Source organism: Hevea brasiliensis, chromosome 1 (genome assembly GCF_030052815.1).
Source record: "Hevea brasiliensis isolate MT/VB/25A 57/8 chromosome 1, ASM3005281v1, whole genome shotgun sequence".
Classification (NCBI taxonomy): domain Eukaryota; kingdom Viridiplantae; phylum Streptophyta; class Magnoliopsida; order Malpighiales; family Euphorbiaceae; genus Hevea; species Hevea brasiliensis.
This window is the reverse complement of record NC_079493.1, coordinates 112258407-112276598: the sequence shown is the minus strand read 5'-3', so window position 1 is coordinate 112276598 and position 18192 is coordinate 112258407. Positions and strand designations below refer to the sequence as shown.

At 36.1% G+C, this 18192-nt stretch overlaps 1 protein-coding gene across 1 annotated transcript; it reads left to right on the top strand.

The window, feature by feature from the left end:
* Nucleotides 1-2779: 2779 nt before the first annotated feature.
* On the top strand, nucleotides 2780-8096 carry LOC110652328 (N-alpha-acetyltransferase MAK3). The gene is made up of 4 exons (XM_021807890.2): nucleotides 2780-3086; nucleotides 3174-3297; nucleotides 3577-3632; nucleotides 7722-8096. The coding sequence occupies exons 1-4, from the start codon at nucleotides 2889-2891 to the stop codon at nucleotides 7965-7967; spliced, it is 624 nt and encodes a 207-aa protein (XP_021663582.2). The 5' UTR covers nucleotides 2780-2888; the 3' UTR covers nucleotides 7968-8096.
* Nucleotides 8097-18192: the final 10096 nt, after the last annotated feature.

The following is an 18192-nucleotide window of genomic DNA, read 5'->3' as shown; positions in this document are numbered from 1 at the left end:
CTAGGTTTTGGTCACTTTTTGAGCATGCTTCCTAAATGAAAACTGTGTCATTTAGTGCCTATTTTCAGTCCCAATTGGTCCCATACCAATTGGACTTGTAAAATTTCATTTTTGATCCCTCAAAGTTGATTTTTGGTCATGCTTCATACCCAATCTGAATTTGGCTTTGATTTAAACATTTTCAACACACTTAATTAGGTCACAAATGACCATTTCTTCTCTTAAACTATGTCAAAGACATTATTTAGCACTTCTTCACATTTTTGGTCTCTAAACCATAATGTTTAAAACCCTAATTCATGTCATTTGTTGCATTTAGCTAATTAAACACTTATAACCATGCTCCCTTAACTCAATTAAGCTTCCTAACATGTTTAGCTCAAACAAATTTATACTTTGTTCAACCAAACCCTAGCTGTCCAAAATTCTATATAATCCCTCAATAAATTTTCTTTCCATTTTAAGTTTATTTACAAGCTCAATGAGTTAGAAATGTAAGAATCAAACTCAAATTATCAAATTTGATTACTAACCTTTTATGTAGAATTTCTTTTTCTTCAAAACTTCTTCCTTTCTTTTTCTTTTTGCTGTCAAGCTCCTTCCCAAGTGACTAGAACAAGTTTTTGTGAAGCAAGTATGGGAGAAGTTGAGGTTTAGTGAGGGTTTCAAAGCTTGAAGATAACTTTAATGGAGGAATTTCCATGGAAATGAGAGGGAGAGGGAAAGTGACGTTTTGAAGAAGACCTTTATCTCTTTTTTTTTTTCTCTTTCTTTTCTTTTTGTTTTTATGTTTTTAGGAAGACCAAAAATCTAATTAAGTAAATATATTAATTATTATTTTTATAACATCATGCATGAGGTCATGCATGAGGTCATGCATGATGTTTTTTATTTATTTTTCTATTAGTTATTTAATTTAATTCTCGATTCTGAAATTTTCTTTTCTCCAATTTTATTTGACAGTTAGGTCAGGAGTCAACTCTGGGGTCAATTGACCAAATTGCCCCTCGCCGGTTCATCGCTGTTTGTAATTAATTCCATATTTCTTCCGGCTCTCTGACCTAATTATTTGACTGACTTAACAGTTCTTTTTCGTGATTTTCTCTTTTTTACTGTGTTTATAAGGGTCCTAAGGATCGCGGCGTCACATTTTACGGTTCAAAATTTGAGTTTAAATCGACTTCGCAGTCGTTCCCGAGACGGTCACCATCACTGTGACTCTCGGCTCGTTTAACTTCCTATGTTCAGTTTTTCTTGTTTATACTTAACTAATTGGACATTACTAATTATTTGTGTTTATGGTTTATCTAGTTGTCTTAAGTATGGTTCTAATCCCCTTAATTGTTAGGACCGACACCGGTCACCGGAACAGTGAAATATACCAGGCTATACAAATAGGGGTGTTACATTGTATGGTTGAATACTTATGATGAATGAGGGAGCTGAGTTCCCATTGATTTTATTTTGAATTATGGATGATTGATGAGTGAGCTGAGCTTCCCAAATGTGTTTTTATTGAGAGTATAGGTCGGGTGAGTTAATAACTCCCTGTTGGATAATCCATTTTATGGTCAGACTCTATCCGGTTGATTTCTTGAAATTGGGCTCAATATGGGCTTACTAATGGGTTAGGATTAGTTGGGCTTACTATGGGCTTCGGGGGCCTTACGCTGACCCAAGTCCTAGTGCCGATCCGGCTCGTGGGATCGGGTCGTGACAATTTGATAAGATTACATAAGAGGTGCAGATATTTTCTTCTATAGGAGATTTGAATTTGAAGGTCCTCTAATTAGACTCATAGAAAAACCTCATAAAGTAAAATGTCATGCAATAGTTCATCACTAAATGAGTCACATTCCTATCATGTGGCTAAATACAAGTTTTATACTCTGTCATACTATATTTTGTCAACTCAATCAGAATTATCAAATTATTTTTCTCAATTGTTTTTTTATAAATATTGTCATACTATTAAATCATTCGAAAGTCTAAAACTGTTTTTTTGAATAAAAGTATCATTTTAGATTCTGTTGAAAAAATATTTTTTTATAAATACTGTCATACTATCAAATCGTTTGAAGGTCTAAAACTGTTTTTTTGAATAAAAATATCATTTTAGATTCTGTTGAAAAAATGTTTTTTTATAAATACTGTCATACTATCAAATCGTTTGAAGGTCTAAAACTGTTTTTTTTTTGAATAAAAGTATCATTTTAGATTATGTTAAAAAAAATAGTTTTAAAAAGGCTGTTTTATCATTTTAGTGTTCTTATAACTAAAACTTATCAAATTTAATTTTAAATTATTTTTTTAATACTCTCTAACTAGTATATCAAAAAAAAATATTTTTTTTAACGGCAATTTCAATAACAATGCTAAACAGGCCCTACAATTAATAAAATATTTTTCCTTCTAGAAAAGTTATATTACACTAATGTAAAACTTTTTTTAAGCAAGGTTAAACTTTGATTTTTTTTTTTTTTAAATTCAATGTAAACTCTGATTTAAATAACGAAGTTATTTACAATTTAAGGATTTGAGATGAAAAATTTTATATTACATAATTTGATTATAATTACTTAAAAAATAATCCACCAAATCGAATTAAAAAAGTTAATTTATTTTTTAATTAATTTAGTTCGATTTTAGTTTATAAAAAATTTCATTCTAAATTATTTGATTAGTGTAATTTGATTCGGTTGGAATCGGCGCCCATTGTTTGCACTTTGCACATCCTATCAACCAATAAGCACACGCTGGACAGCCACCGTGTCCTTTGCTAATTGTTTCCAACTCCGCCCAAAAAATAAGTCCTGGGCCCGCCGGCGCCCAGTCCCATCTCCCTGAAGGAAACCCTCAACGTCGAGCGTAAGAGAGACATAACAACGATGGAGCAAAGCAATGAAGTAGAAGAAGCAAGAGAGAAAAAGGCAGAATTCGATGCATCCGAGATAGAATACGTAAGCTACGGAGGCGAACACCACTTACCGTTAATCATGGGCCTCGTCGACCAAGAACTCAGCGAGCCCTACTCCATCTTCACTTACCGTTACTTCGTTTATCTATGGCCTCAGCTCTCTTTCTTGGTATTTCTGTTTCCATACATCAATTGACTATAGCTTATCTCCTTTGTTTGGATTTCTATGTTTATTGCAATTTCATGTTCGTCTTAGGCATTTCACAAAGGTAAATGCGTGGGGACTGTAGTGTGCAAGATGGGGGAGCATAGGAATACTACATTTAGGGGCTACATTGCTATGTTAGTTGTCATCAAACCTTATCGTGGAAGAGGCATTGGTAGGTAACATTGAAATCTTGTTACTTTTAAGGGCTTCTTTCAATTTGTTTACTCTTGATTTTGGTGGATAGATGTGTATGATATTCATCGGATTTCGTTGTTTGAATTGAAGTTTGAAGTATGGCTTTCTCATCTTACATTTGCATTTTCGTTGATGCTAGTTAAATGTAGCTTGCTGGTGGCATTAAGATTGCGTTTTCTCTGTCTTGTTTGTTTGTTTGTTGAATTATCGTCATAGAAATTTTTAGTAATTTAAATTGAAATTCTTCATAATGCAGCCACTGAACTTGTTACCAGATCTATTAAAGTAATGATGGAATCAGGATGTGAAGAGGTATGATGTCAAACTTTTGGTTTTATGGTTTTTCCTTTTGGTTTAAATCAGTCAACTCCATAGTTACATTAGCCTGCATCCCTATGTTACAATTGCAAGCAATGCTGTGTTACTGGACAACTGAATTATGTGGCTTTCCTTTTGTTTTTGTTTTGCAAGCATTACCCAGTTTTTTGCTGTCTTATTCCTTGCTATTTTCCCTTTTGTTCCAATAATTTGTGATGGTGTTTCCAACTTACCCATAGTCACACCATATTTTCTCATTTATTTCTCTGTTATAATTTCAACGCATAGGATCCTCACATTCTCCCCTCTTTTTTATAACCTTATTTGATGTAAACAATTTGGTCACTTGGACGTATCCCTGCTTATTGTTACATATCAGCCCTGAATACCTTTGAAACTCAAGATAACTAAAGAAGAACAAATTGGGTGAGAAAAGAAATAGAAGTAGATGAGAAAAGAGAAGATAAGGGCAGATGAGAAGAGAAATAGATTAAATGAGAAGAGAAAGAGAATATGCAGAGATGAGAGAAGAGTATTCCTTTCTATTGATTCTTGGAATTAGCATGAATGAATACAGATAATGATTCACCTTTTATACAAGAATACTGCATCTACTACTAACTAATTTTGTTATTCTAAACTACTTCCTTCCAAACTAACAACATTGCCCTTCAAAACACTTCCTACCCGACTCTTCTATTGCTTATTACTATTTCTCTTCTTTCTTCTACATATGTAACAATACCTCCTCCATTAGAACCTTCTTGTCCCCAAGAAGGTTGAAAATCTAGAACTAAGCCTTTAGGAATGAAGATTCTGACTTCCAAATGGCATCTCAGCTGGAACTTTGTTGGTGAACATCGTTGGCAGCAATAACACTGGAACCAGCAACTTGGAGAGTCATTGGGCAAACAAATAGCTGCAACAAGGCCTTGATTTTCTTCCTCTGCCTTCTCCTCATTTCAAACTCATTCTCTTTGAGCAGTAGATGATTGCAGTATTCGAAGAAACACATCTTCTTCCTTTGCCTTCTCCTAATTTGAAACTCAGTCTCTTTGAGCAGTAAATGATTGCAATTTCTCAATTCTAAGGCACTGCTACCAATCTTTACTTCATAAGGCATGAGATAGACATGTTGAACATGGCCAAATGATGAAAAAGATTCTTCAACGTCCATTTCTGCAGCTTGTTTGTTCAGTAATCCCACCAACAAACTGTACTCAACTGCACAAAGGTGCTTCCCACCTGCATATAGGATATTGATTGTACAAAACTCTGATGGCCATATCATCTTCTTTAGAAGTTGTATATTTAGCAAAACAACACCCTTCGCTATCTAAGATTGCAATACTTTTATTAGGGAGCTTGATGTCCATGTCTCCATGAATTCCAAATAAAATTGTAGGAATTGGATTGATTGAAATTGGAATAGAAATCGATTTCTTGTCCCTCTCCTGGTCAAGATGGACTTCTTTCTTCACCTCGGATTCCTGGTCATTCTTATTGAAATATTCTCCTGAGTTATCCTGTTCCATACTTGGCTTTTCAAAAGTTCCAAGGGTTTGATCTGCATTAGTTATCTGCTCCTTTACCTCATGAATTAATTCCTTCAACTTTTCTAATTTCTATTGAAATAATTTGTCAATTTTTTCCAATTTCTGCACAATTCTTCTTCTTGTGTCCTTAACCTTCTATCAAGAATTTCACTTATACCCATAAAAATCTTTTCTTCCCAAGGTTGTGTTCCCATGGTCTGATACACTAATTGTGTCTTGTTTCCAAGAAAATTGATAAAGGAACAATAACTTCAAGGAAACAACAAAACCAAGAGTAGAGATCTTATTCTTGGAAAGCAAAATAGGAACTCAGGGAAAGGAAATTTTTTTTATCACAAATATTTCTGGAATTTGGAAAAAGTCTGGTTCTCGAAAAAGAAGAAATTAGTGACAAAAATAGAGGAAGAACAAAAGTTTTAAGAATTTCAAGAAACAGGTTTCTTGAAATGCAGAAAGCAAAAAATTGAAGAAGAAAAATAGAAGAACCAGAAATCAATAGAAGAAGAAAGAAATTTGATTAAGAATTTCAAGAAAGAAAGAGGAAGAAGAAATCTGTCGAGAAGGAGAAGAAAATGAAGGGAAAGAAGGGAAGAAATTTCAGGGGAAGAAAGAAGAAGAATTAGAGGAAAAAGAGAGGGAAAAATCTGGAATTGAGGAGACTCCCATTCATCTGCTCATAATTGCGACTTCAGTAAGAAAGTTTGGAAGTAATCCCACCTTAGAACCAAGCTCTAATGCCACTTGTTGCATATCAGCCCCTGAACACCTTCGAAACTCAAGATAACTAAAGAAGAACAGATTGGATGAGAAAAAAAATAGAAGCAGATGAGAAAAGAGAAGATAAGAGTAGATGAGAAGAGAAATAGATTGGATGAGAAGAGAAAGAGAAAGAGAATATGCAGAGATGAGAGAAGAGTGCTTTTGTCTATCGATTCTTGGAATAGCATAAATGAATACAGATAAGGATTCTCCTTTCATACAAGAACAGTGCATCTACTACTAACTAATGCAGTTATTCTAAACTACTTCCTTCCAAACTAACAACATTTTCCTTCAAAACACTTCCTACCCGACTCTTCTATTGCTTATTAGTTTTTCTCTTCTTTCTCCTATATATGTAACACTTATCAATCCATATACATAATTAACTTTATTAATTTGATAATGGTTGACTGGGCAATGCTTGCTGCCAAGTTGGGTGCTTGAAGGTCTAAATAGGATTGAAATTCTATTCTGCTGGAAATTTTGTTTTCTCTTCATGACATTAAAAATATAAAGGTTTGTTTTTGAAGGAATATTGGCATCCTTTTCTATGGAAATCAATACAAAAAATAGTATGGTGTAAAAACTAAGTGTTGTGCCGTGATGTAAATTCATGTTATCATTTAGGGAAAAGGCCCCTGTTTCTTTTCTCTGTGTTAACATAACTGATAAAGCATGAAACTTATTAGTAGATTAGCAGATCAGTAATGCATCTTAGCTCAAGTGTGGGATGAAAATATTTATAAGAATAAGAAAAGCGTTTATTGGAGTTGTCAGTGTTACTGGCATGAGAGGTTGGCTTGCTTGCTCATAATCGAACTTTAATACTGTGTTTGGATAATTTTTTAGAGAGGAAAGAAAGCAAAGAGAGGAAAATAAAAAATATTCTTTCCTTTGTTATTTTCCCCTCTTTTGTTTGGATGAAAGGAAAATAAAAGTAGAAATGAAAATAAATTTATTTTTCTTTGTTTACAAAGACTTGAAAATAAAGAGAGGAAAGAAAGTTGTGATTAATTTACAATTTTATCCTATATATTTAAAAAAAACTTAAATAGAAAGGATAATTTTGTAATTTTTTCATAAAAAGCACTTTTCCTTCACACTTTTCTGTTATTTTCTCTCCAAATTGGAGAGAAAATAACAACAGTAAAATAAACTTTATTTTCCTTCCTAATTTTATTTTCCCCTCTTTTCCAAACATGAAAACTTGCCAATCTCTCATTATTTTCCTCAAGTTATTTTCCCTTCTCTTATTTTCCCCACATGCAAACAGAGGGTAAGGGCTTCTTTCAATTATGCCCTGTTCAGAATAAGGGGAAGGCATTGCAACTAAATTTGGTTGAGATTTATTTGTTTTCATGGTGATAACAACTAAAGCTTTAATTTGATTCCTGGATATTTTTTTATTAGCTTCTTGGATACCTTCATGCCATGTCCACAACTTATGCAAATAGTGTAAAGTTTGAGGGAAGTATATATTTTTTTAAAAAAATGAGCATTGTGTTCCTTATCTACCAAGAAATTTAGGATATATCAATGATGCAGCTTGAATGAACTGTACTATTGTTTCAGCTATTCTATTGATTAGGAGTCCAGGTGAACTGAGAGAGAGAGAGAATAAGATCATCACGCATGTCTTTTCTTTTTAGAAGAGGAAGATGAAAAGCTAGCTTTGTTAAACCAGTTGGATAGGCAATATGGGCTTTCTTCTCCTTTCTGCTAAATGCCAGCTAATCACATAGCATTATTTGTTTATTTTCTGAAGGTGACATTAGAAGCAGAAGTCACAAACAAAGGAGCACTAGCTTTATATGGCCGTCTTGGGTTTATTAGAGCAAAACGGCTCTTTCGGTACTATCTGAATGGAGTTGATGCATTTCGCCTGAAGCTGTTATTCCCTCAACTAGAATTACATCCCTTTCTGCCTATGGCAGCCAGCATGGAAGATAGCGATGGGCATAATGATCATCTTCCAGCAGAAGAGTGTTCTGAACCAAATAGTGGCTTGTAATCTATATCTTGGAAATGGAAGTTTTGACACTGTTGTTCTTTCAGCAGGAAGTTTTGCCATACTTGAAACTGAAGTTATGCATCGTATTGTACTATTAGTTATTCGAAATGTAAATCCTCTGCTTAATCATTTGCTGACAACAATTACATTCCAAGCCTACTAAAGAAACACCAGTGATGGTTTGCAAGGGTTTTAGGTCATTTCAGCCAGAAAATGGAGAAACAAAATGCAATGCAAAAGTGGATTTTGTTTGACAACAAAAGAATGTTTAGCTTAAATTGAAATTCATGGGAGTGTTATGGATATTATTCTTCTTAATAGAGAGGTAGATGGACTTCATTTATTCATAAAAAAGAAAACTATACACTAAAGTATTGAAGTTGGAGAGTCAAACCTGCTTTTCAGAAAATAAAAATAAAAAATTAGATTCTTTTGAAAAAAAAATTATGCACATTTGAATTTTGACCTGTGTTTTATTTTATTCTTTAAAAATCTCTGAAATTTAATTTTGTTTTATAAAAATTCTCTCTTAACTTATTAAAAATCTAAATTAAAAAAATTAAAATTATATTTTTACCTCATTTTATCTAGACCTGTCACGAAAATATTAACACCATCACAACGAATTATTTCCTGTAAAAGATAATGATTTATCTATTACTTAAAAGCGTTGAAATTAAATTTATAGAGAGGTTTTTTAATTTAAAAATCTATTATTGTATATTAGAAAAGTTTTTTAAAAATAAAATTAAAATTTAAAAATTTTTTAATAACAAATTAAAGTTAAAACGAGTTATAAAAATCACCAACACTTTATAATGTTGTCTTCCTCTTTCTAGTACTCTCAAAGACAACTTACAAGAGAAGAAAAATATTGAATAACACACTAGCAATAAATATTTATAAAAATAATTGATCTTCCCAGCAACCTCTACTAATCTCAAAGAGGTTGGTCAAATGCCACTATTTTCAACAATAAACTCCCCTTCTAGTTACTAATTCCAACAATAATAATTTTATATTCGCATATATCTATATTAAAAAAAAATTAATTTGAAAAGAAATATTTATTTATAATAGATAAATTTGTTATATAACTAGGGATGGCAAAATCTCTCGACTCCAAGGGGTCGCACCCCTTCTCGATTGAAGCAAATATTTTAATATTTTACTAAATTTTGGATCGAGTTTTAGGGTACTCTAGAAAAGATATCATTGGAGCTGTATGGGTTCAATATTTAAGCACTTCATCCCAAATCCGTCATATATATATATATATATATATATATTTCATTTTAATTAAATTAAATAAATTATAATTAGAAAGCTAACTAATTTGAAATAAATTAATAATAAAAATTAGAAAAAAAACTTATTAATTCATGAATTATAATTACTTAAAATAAATTAAAAGAAAAGGAGCTTGGCAGAGTGAGGCAGAATGGGGGACGGGGATTCTTGTTTTTCAATGGGGTAAGAATGGGTAATTATAAAAACTTTAAAATAATTAAGTATTTTCTTTAATTTTTTAATTATATTAATTTTTTTTTTTCTTTTAGCATCTCGACCTCAGTTCTAAAGTGAGTGAGAGGGAAGTGCGACTGAGCACTGAAATTAAAAAAAAAAAATCTAAATTTTTGTTGTTTCCATGTTTTTCTATTTTTGGTTTTGCAAAAACGATTCCAAGGGAAACAAAAACAAGTAAGCCTCTCAAACACGTTAATAATAAAAAAAAAATAAAATTAATAACCACTAAAATTATATTTTAATAAAATGAGATTTTAACATAATTATATTTTATTAAAAATATATATTTATTTATTTACAAGGCAATATTTTGTAAATAAACGAAAAAATACACGTTTTTGTCAAATATTTTGTAAACACAATAAAATAAAATTTTGCCTCATCGGCTAAATATTTTGGCTCCGTCCCTACCTTATGGGCAAATTCAATTATCATAAATAACAAGCAATGCTTGAAGTTGTTCATTAAAAGAAGCTTAGTCATTATATCAGTTGGATTGCTTGTAATACTAATATTCTTAACTACATTGTTATCTTGTAAAATAATATTTTAAATAAAAATGGTACTTCACATCAATATGCTTTGTTTTCTTATAGAACATTTAAGCATTTGTCAAGTAGGTAGCATTTTTTTTTTTGGGTGAATAAAGAGAGGCAAAGCAAAGATTACAGGGAATAGCTCACCCCCACTCTATAGAGATACGACCATGCCAAAATACCAGAAGAAGGATCTTGTAAAACATGAGGGTTGAGAGGAAACAGTCTAGCAAATGATGCAAGCTAGATCGTCAAGAAGTTTGCCTCTATGAAGACATGGACTAATTGAGCTTACCAAACAAATCTCTTAACAAAATAATTTATGTTATAGTTTCAATCACTACCATGTGCTCTGCTTCTGTAGTGAACAATGCAACTGCAAACCGTATATCACAAATATCTCAAAATATATTTGTAACACCCATAATTTTTAAAATTTATCATTTGGTGGGTAAATATTAATATTTTATTTTATTTAAATTTTAAGAAATTATTTGAAATTTTTCGGATTTTAGAAATCGGATTCGATTTTTCGAAAATAAAAAACTTTGATGATTTTTAAAAATTAATTTAAAGATCACGTGGCAAAACTAAAAATATATTTAGACTCTATGAATTTTTCTGAGTTTTCTAAATTTTTTTTGAAATTTTTGGGCCTCGTTTTCGGTCCCAAGGCAGAGTAAAAATTTAAAAATTTGTATCTTGAATCGGACCTGCCAAATTAAACCGGACCGGATCAGACTGATCGAATCGGATTGGCCTTTTCTTTTCTTCTTCTTCCCTTCCCCGCACGTTCCTGTCCCTCTTCCTCTCTCTCTCCCATTTTCTCTCTCCTTACTCCTCCCCACGTCGCGCCGTCGCCTCCCCACCTCGCCACCGCGCCACCCCAGACTTTCCCCACCGCCGGCCGGCACTTCAAACAGCCGGAAAACGAGCGCGAAGTCCTCCCCTACACGCGCACGACTCCTCACCTTTCCTGCCAAAATCCAGCCGATCCAGCCACCAATCGAACCAGGTCTTGTGTCAAAGCACATCTATACCTCGAGAGCTTTCCATAGACATCAATAATATAAAAATCCATTGAGCGGTTTGCTCAATTTTTGTCCAGAAAGTTTTAGCCCATTTCGACTTTTGGGCTAGATTTCTTGCAAATCGTGAACCCCACGAGAAAACTGAGAGTACCTGAGAGCTCCACTCATCGAGAGCTTCGCGGTAATATAAATTTCAAAATTTTCTGACATCATTTTCGGTGGGTCCCACAAAATTTCGTAGTATTTTTCTGAGTATTAAATGAGCTTAGAAAATTCAGTAAAAATTATATACTAACTCCCGTGTTGTGGGCTTCTTGTAGGTACCTTCAATTCATGAAAATTCTACAGTTGCTCGGATCTGTGAATTTCCGGCCAGACAGACAGACTACCGAAAAAGTCTCGGAATTGAGTCGAGATTTTGGCTACCCCACTATTGTCAGACGTCCCGAGCGCGTTCCTGAGGTCGGAATGGGCATAGGTAAATCCGAACCTTGCTTTTTCTTAATTTTCTAGTGCTTGAATGTGATTAAAAATCCATAAAATATTTGTGGTAGCTCATAAAATTATAATTCCTTTTGCATTAGCTTAGTAATAATGCTAGGGACCGTGGGACAAAGTTTTAGAATTTTTAGGACTCATTTGGGTAATTTTTGCAAAAGAGTCAATTATAAGGACTAAACTATAATTTTACATATTGTGATTGATGACTGTTTGGATGGGCCCAGGAGGGGCTGTGTGATGTGATTGAGTTGTGACTGTATGGTTTGCGGATATAGAAGTGCGTTTTAAACCCATTTGCAGGTTGGGTATGTCCTAGGTATAGGGGTGACTCTGCCGGATTTTCGGCACGACTTAGGATATCTTTGGTCTTTTCTTAGTTTGTATTGAGTTAAATTTATTAAATAATTGTGATAAAAATTGTTAGGTGAGCCGGGACAGCCTTCCTCCTCCGCCTAGTCGCCACAGTGACTGCGGTTAAGTCTGTGAGTAAAATGTTAATTTTAATTGTAATTTCGATATTATTATATGTTTAAGTATGCCCATGCATCACTTATAAATATGTATCGATGTAGTTAAACTCTAGGCACGTTTTATGTTGCATTCACAACTGTTAAAGTGCTATGGATGTTGTTGTGGTAATTTGGAGCAGTGTGCGTGCGTTGGCGTGCGTGTGGTATGGTATTGGATATGGACAGGACGGGTAGACACGGCTTGAGATCTTCATTGGGACCCGGTCCTTTGGGGTAGACACGGCTTGAGTTATTCGCTGAGACCCCGTATTTGGTTTATTAAGTGAAAGTCCGACTTAAGATCTTTGCTGGCAGAGGTTGGATTAAGAGAGTTGTATAGGGAATCAGCTCCCGTATATATATTGTTTGACATTATCAGGTGTGTGAATGCTCCAAATTATCTTTTTGATGTGATTTGTATGAAATTTATGACGGTGTTGCATTTCACTCCACAGGGTGCATTAGTTTTAGATAGTTGTAGAGATTATGGTTAAAATTGATATTTTACTCTCTGAGTCGAACGCTCACTCCTGTTCATTATTTTTCCAGGCTACAGGAGGATTATTGTTGTGGTTAACCTGCTTTCCTTCTTCGCAGGTCGTTTATTAATGTTTGTATAATTCTGTTAACTCTTAGAATTTTCGCATGTATTAGAAATATTTATTTGATTGGGTCTATAATATAATTGTCATATTGGACCTATAAACTTATTAAAAGCATGTATGGTTGGATTTGATAAAGGAGCCGAGCTCCCATTTATTTTTATAATATTTAATTATGTTGAGGGTGAGCTGAGCTCCCCATATGATTATATATTGTGTTTACAAGTCGGGTGAGTCAAAAACTCCCAGTTAAATGGTCCATTTTATGGTAGGACTCTGTCCGGTTGAATTCTTGAAATTGAGCCCAAATGGGCCTTAGAGTTGGGTTGAGGAATAGTTAGGCTTACTACAGGCCTCGGGGGCTTTAGGCTGGCCCAGGTCCTAGTGTAGGTTCGGCCCATAGGTTGGATCATAACAAATGTGGTATCGGAGCTTAGGCTCCAGATTCATAGAGAAAAAATTTTCTAAAGTGTTGGGAAGAGTCTAATAGGAGTCACATGCGGAAAATAGGGTCCACATTCGTCTTGTATTGTCATATTTGCTTATAGTTTTTGCTTTATGCAATTGTGTGTAAATATGAGTTTATAGAGTCGTGTAACATGCAGTTTTAAATTTTGTGGGCTAATGCTGCTGAATTTCAAGAAAATGCATAGAAGCAGAAGAGCTACCACTACACAGAACCTGATGTGCCTGACAAGTTGTCGACACAGGATGAGGCGCCTGCCCCAAGGAGGAGGGGTAGGAGGCCTAGAGCTGCTCAAGTAGAGGAGCATCTATCACCAGTTCAGGAACAGTCTTTTGTGGCCCCGGGTCCCATGGACCCAATGGCAGCTACTCTAGCTGGTTTGCAGAGAACCATCGATATGATGGCACAGTATATGGTCCACCCTCCCCAACAACAGTGGTCCACTGCACCAAGAGGAGAACCTTACAAACAAATAATTAATTTCAAGAAGTTGGTGCCTGGTACTTATGACGTGTCAGACGATGCCTATCGGTTTTTGGATTCCTGCAAATAGGCAAGGATGGAGTTACAGTTGACTGATAGGAGACTTATAGAATGTGTGCAGCATGTCATGGGGCCTATGCCTATACAATGGATGAATGACTACAGATTACCTCGGATGGAAGGTTTGTCATGGACCCAATTTGTGGAACTCTTTATCAACAGGTTTGTGCCAGAAAGTTTCAGAGATCAAAAGTAGTAGGCCTTTAAGGCCTTAAGGCAGAATGGCAGGTTTGTAGATGAATATGCTACAGAATTTCTGGAACTGAGCAGGTATGCCCCTACAGCAGTGGCTACAGAATGTATGAAGGTGAAAAGTTTCTTAAAGGGGCTGGACAGGAGGTATGCAAACTTGGCCATAATGTCAGTTCAGTCTTTTGATATGGTAGTTGATCGAGTCTGACAGATTGAGATTAGCTATACAGGAGATGACAGTGGAAGGGTAAAGAAAAATAGAGCAGAGGGTTCTTCAGGTGTTCCCCACATGGGTACTACGGATAGCGGAGGCCAAAGTCATTACAAAAGAAGAAATAGGAACAAGAAGAGTGGTTTTAGGCATAAATCTCGAGGATTCAGACCAGGGTACAGATCCAGCAGTAGTCACAGTTCAGGATACAGCAGTTATGGGTCTGGTTCAGGATCCTCCTTTACACCTTGTGTACAGTGTAGAAGAGGACATTCAGGACCTTGTATGATGGGTTCATGAGTATGTTTCAGGTGTGGCCAACAAGGTCACTTTGCTAGGGAATGCCCAGTGTTCAGCGAGCCATAGATGGGATCACAGGGTTCTGCTGTAAATGTTCCTCATCAGCTGTATCCTGGTGCTTCCAACATGGCAGGCAGTCAATTCAATGGCCAACAGGGCCGGGGACAAGGAGGACATGGATTTGGAGCAGATCAGGAGGTAGAAGTCAATATCAGGGTTCTGCAACGCAGGGTAGGGGTCAAGCTCAGGTTTTCACCCTGACCCACCAGGATGCTCAGGCTTCCAATGCAGTAGTGGCAGGTATTCTTCTAGTCTGTTCCTATGAGGCTCATGTTTTGATAGATCCGGGTGCTACGCACTCATTTGTCTCCTCAGTGTTTGCCATGAGATTGAGTAGGAACCCTACAACTTTAGAATGCCCTTTGTCTGTAACTATCCCACTTAGTGACAACATAGATGTAGATATGGTTTTTTCGGGTAGTCCAGTAGTAATGGATGGAAGAATCCTCCCAGCAGACTTGGTTTCTCTACCAGTAATGGATTTCGATGTAATTTTGAGAATGGATTAGTTGGCAACTCATTATGCCACCTTAGACTGCAGGAATAAAAATGTGTATTTCCACATATCTATTGTGGAAGAGTTTAGCTTTGATGGTAACAGGAGCATGACTCCATATAATTTGGTGTCAGCAATTAGTGCTAGAAAAATGTTGAGGCGTGGATGTCAAGGGTATTTGGCATTGGTGAGAGATACATCTGTAGAATGTGTCAACATAGAAAATGTTCCTGTTGTCAGAGAATTCATGGATGTCTTCCCTAAGGAGCTTCCAAGGTTGCCACTAGGAAGGGAAATAGAGTTCTGCATTGATGTTATGCTGGGTACAAACCCCATATCAATGCCTTCTTACAAGATGGCACCAGCAGAATTGAAAGAGCTAAAGGACCAACTACAGGAGCTTTTGGACAAGGGTTTCATATGTCCGAGCACTTCACCCTGGGGCACTCCTGTTCTATTTGTGAGAAAGAAAGATGGGTCCTTGAGGTTGTGTATTGATTATAGACAGCTGAACAAGGTGACTGTGAAGAATAAGTATCAACTTTCTCGGATTGATGATCTATTTAATCAGCTCCAAGGGGCTAGATTCTTTTCCAAAATAGACCTAAGATCAGGCTACCATCAGTTGAGAATCAGGAATGAGGATGTGTCCAAGATAGCCTTCAGGACAAGATATGGTCATTATGAGTTATTAGTGATGTCTTTTGGATTCACTAATGCACCAGCAGCCTTCATAGATTTGATGAATAGGGTATTCAAGCCATTCCTGGACCGTTTTGTCATCGTATTCATAGATGATATTTTGGTATACTCTCTGATCGAGGAAGAACATGTGTGGCATTTGAGGATGGAATTGCAGACTTTGAGGGAGCACCAGCTATATGCCAAATTTTCAAAATGTGAAATTTGGCTAGAAAGCATCTCATTTTTGGGACACGTGGTTTCTAGTGAAGGCATTCAAGTGGATCCCAAGAAAATTAAGGCTATAACTGATTGGCTTAGGCCTACAACAGTCACTGAGGTGCGAAGTTTTCTGGGCCTAGCTGGCTACTATAGGCATTTTGTGCAAGATTTTATCAAGATATCAACTCCCTTAACTAAGTTAACTCGGAAGAATATTCCATTCATTGGGACAGATGATTGTGAAGAGAGTTTCCAGAAGCTTAAGGAGTGTCTAACCACCACCCCTGTGTTGACACTATCGATGAGTGGTAAAGGATATGCCGTGTACTGTGATGCCTCCAGGGTTGGCGTAGGGTGTGTTCTGATGCATAATGGAAAAGTAGTGGCTTATGCTTCAAGGTAGTTAAAGAGACATGAGTATAACTACTCCACCCATGATTTGGAAATGGCGGCTGTCGTATTTGCACTAAAGATTTAGAGACATTACCTATATGGTGAAGTGCGCTAGATATACACCGACCACAAGAGTTTGAAGTACATCTTCCAACAGAGGCATTTAAATTTAAGACAGAGAAGATGGATGGAGCTTCTGAAAGACTATGATTGTACCATCCAGTACCACCCTGGGAAGGCCAATGTAGTAGCAGATACTTTAAACAGAAAATCTTTTGGCAACTTGGTGGACATGTCAGCAGAGAAGAGACCGTTGATTTAAGAAATACATGAGTTGATGGATCAAGGTCTGATCTTAGATCTTTTAGATGAGGGGGTATTATTGGCCCATTTTTCAGTGAGACCAGACTTGCGAGATAGAGTTAGAGTTTCCCAGCACAGAGACCGATAATTGATGAAGATCATAGAAAGAGTACAGCAGGGTGAAGGTGGTGAGTTTGGATTTGCCAATGATGGCGCCCTTATGCAAGGTTCCAGGATATGTGTGGTCACATGGACAATCTCAGAAATGAAATCATGCGAAAGGCACACTATACACTGTACAATGTCCACCCAGGCTCCACCAAGATGTACCATAATGTGAAAGATAACTACTAGTGGAATGGCATAAGGAGAGACATAGCAGACTTCGTGTCCAAGTGCTTAACTTGTCAGAAGGTGAAGTTTGAACACCAGAGGCTGTCAGGGAAGCTGCAAGAGCTTCCTATCTCAGAATGAAAGTGGAAAATGATTACTATGGATTTTGTGACTGGGATGCCTCGTACCACACAGGGATATGATTCGATATTGGTAATTGCAGACTGTCTGACTAAATTAGCTCATTTCTTACCTGTGAAGACCATATATTCTGTTGCACAATACGCCCGACTCTATATTCGAGAGATAGTCAGATTACATGGAGTTCCTACTTCCATAATATCTAACAGAGGGCCCCAGTTCACTTCTCGATTTTGGAGAAAGTTGCAGGAGGCACTTGGCACACAGTTGAACTTTAGTAGCGCTTTCCACCCTCAAACAGATGGGCAGTCCGAAAGGATAATCCAAACACTAGAAGACATGTTTTGCATGTGTGTTTTGGATTTTGGAGGTCAATGGGATGATCAGCTACCCTTGGTGGAGTTTGCCTATAACAACAGTTATCATTCCAGCATAGGGATGGCACCCTATGAGGCACTATATGGCAGAAAGTGTAGGTCTCCTCTGTGTTGGACGGAAATGGGAGAAGTGAGGGTGCATGATTTAGACCTAGTGCAGTACACTTCAGAGATAGTTTCCTTAATCAGGAAACGATTGAAAACAGCTTTTAGTAGGAAGAAGAGTTATGCAGATCCTAGATGGAGAGATGTAGAGTTTGCAGTAGGCGATTACATATTCCTGAAGGTTTCTCCGATGAAGGGAGTCATGAGATTTAGAAAGAAGGGCAAGTTGGCACCTCGATATATTGGATTTTTTGAGGTTACTAATTGAGTTGGAGCAGTTGCCTACCGGTTGGAGCTACCACCCAACCTTTCTCATGTTCATCCTGTATTTCACATCTCCATGCTCAGGAAATACATACCTGATCCTTCTTATGTGCTATAGCCGGATGTAGTAGAGCTGAAAGAAGACTTGACGTTTGAGGAACAACCTATAGCCATAGTGGACTACCAAGTGAGGCAGCTGAGATCAAAATAGATCCCTATGGTTAAGGTTTTGTAGAGGAGTCAGTCAGTAGAAGAGTGCACCTGGGAGTCAGAGCGGGACATGTGTAGCAAGTACCATTTTCTATTCAATGTGTAATTCTGTACTTTATTCTGCCTTGTGTAAAATTCGAGAATGAATTTTCTGTAAGGGGGGAAGAATGTAACACTCATAATTTTTAAAATTTATTATTTGGTGGGTGAATATTAATATTT

Excerpts from the sequence above, each read along its gene's own strand:
- LOC110652328 (XM_021807890.2), top strand. The coding sequence starts at position 2,889 with ATGGAGCAAAGCAATGAAGTAGAAGAAGCAAGAGAGAAAAAGGCAGAA. Across the intron at positions 3,298-3,576 it reads TTATCGTGGAAGAGGCATTG|CCACTGAACTTGTTACCAGA; the intron begins GTAGGTAACATT and ends TTCATAATGCAG. Across the intron at positions 3,633-7,721 it reads TGGAATCAGGATGTGAAGAG|GTGACATTAGAAGCAGAAGT; the intron begins GTATGATGTCAA and ends TATTTTCTGAAG.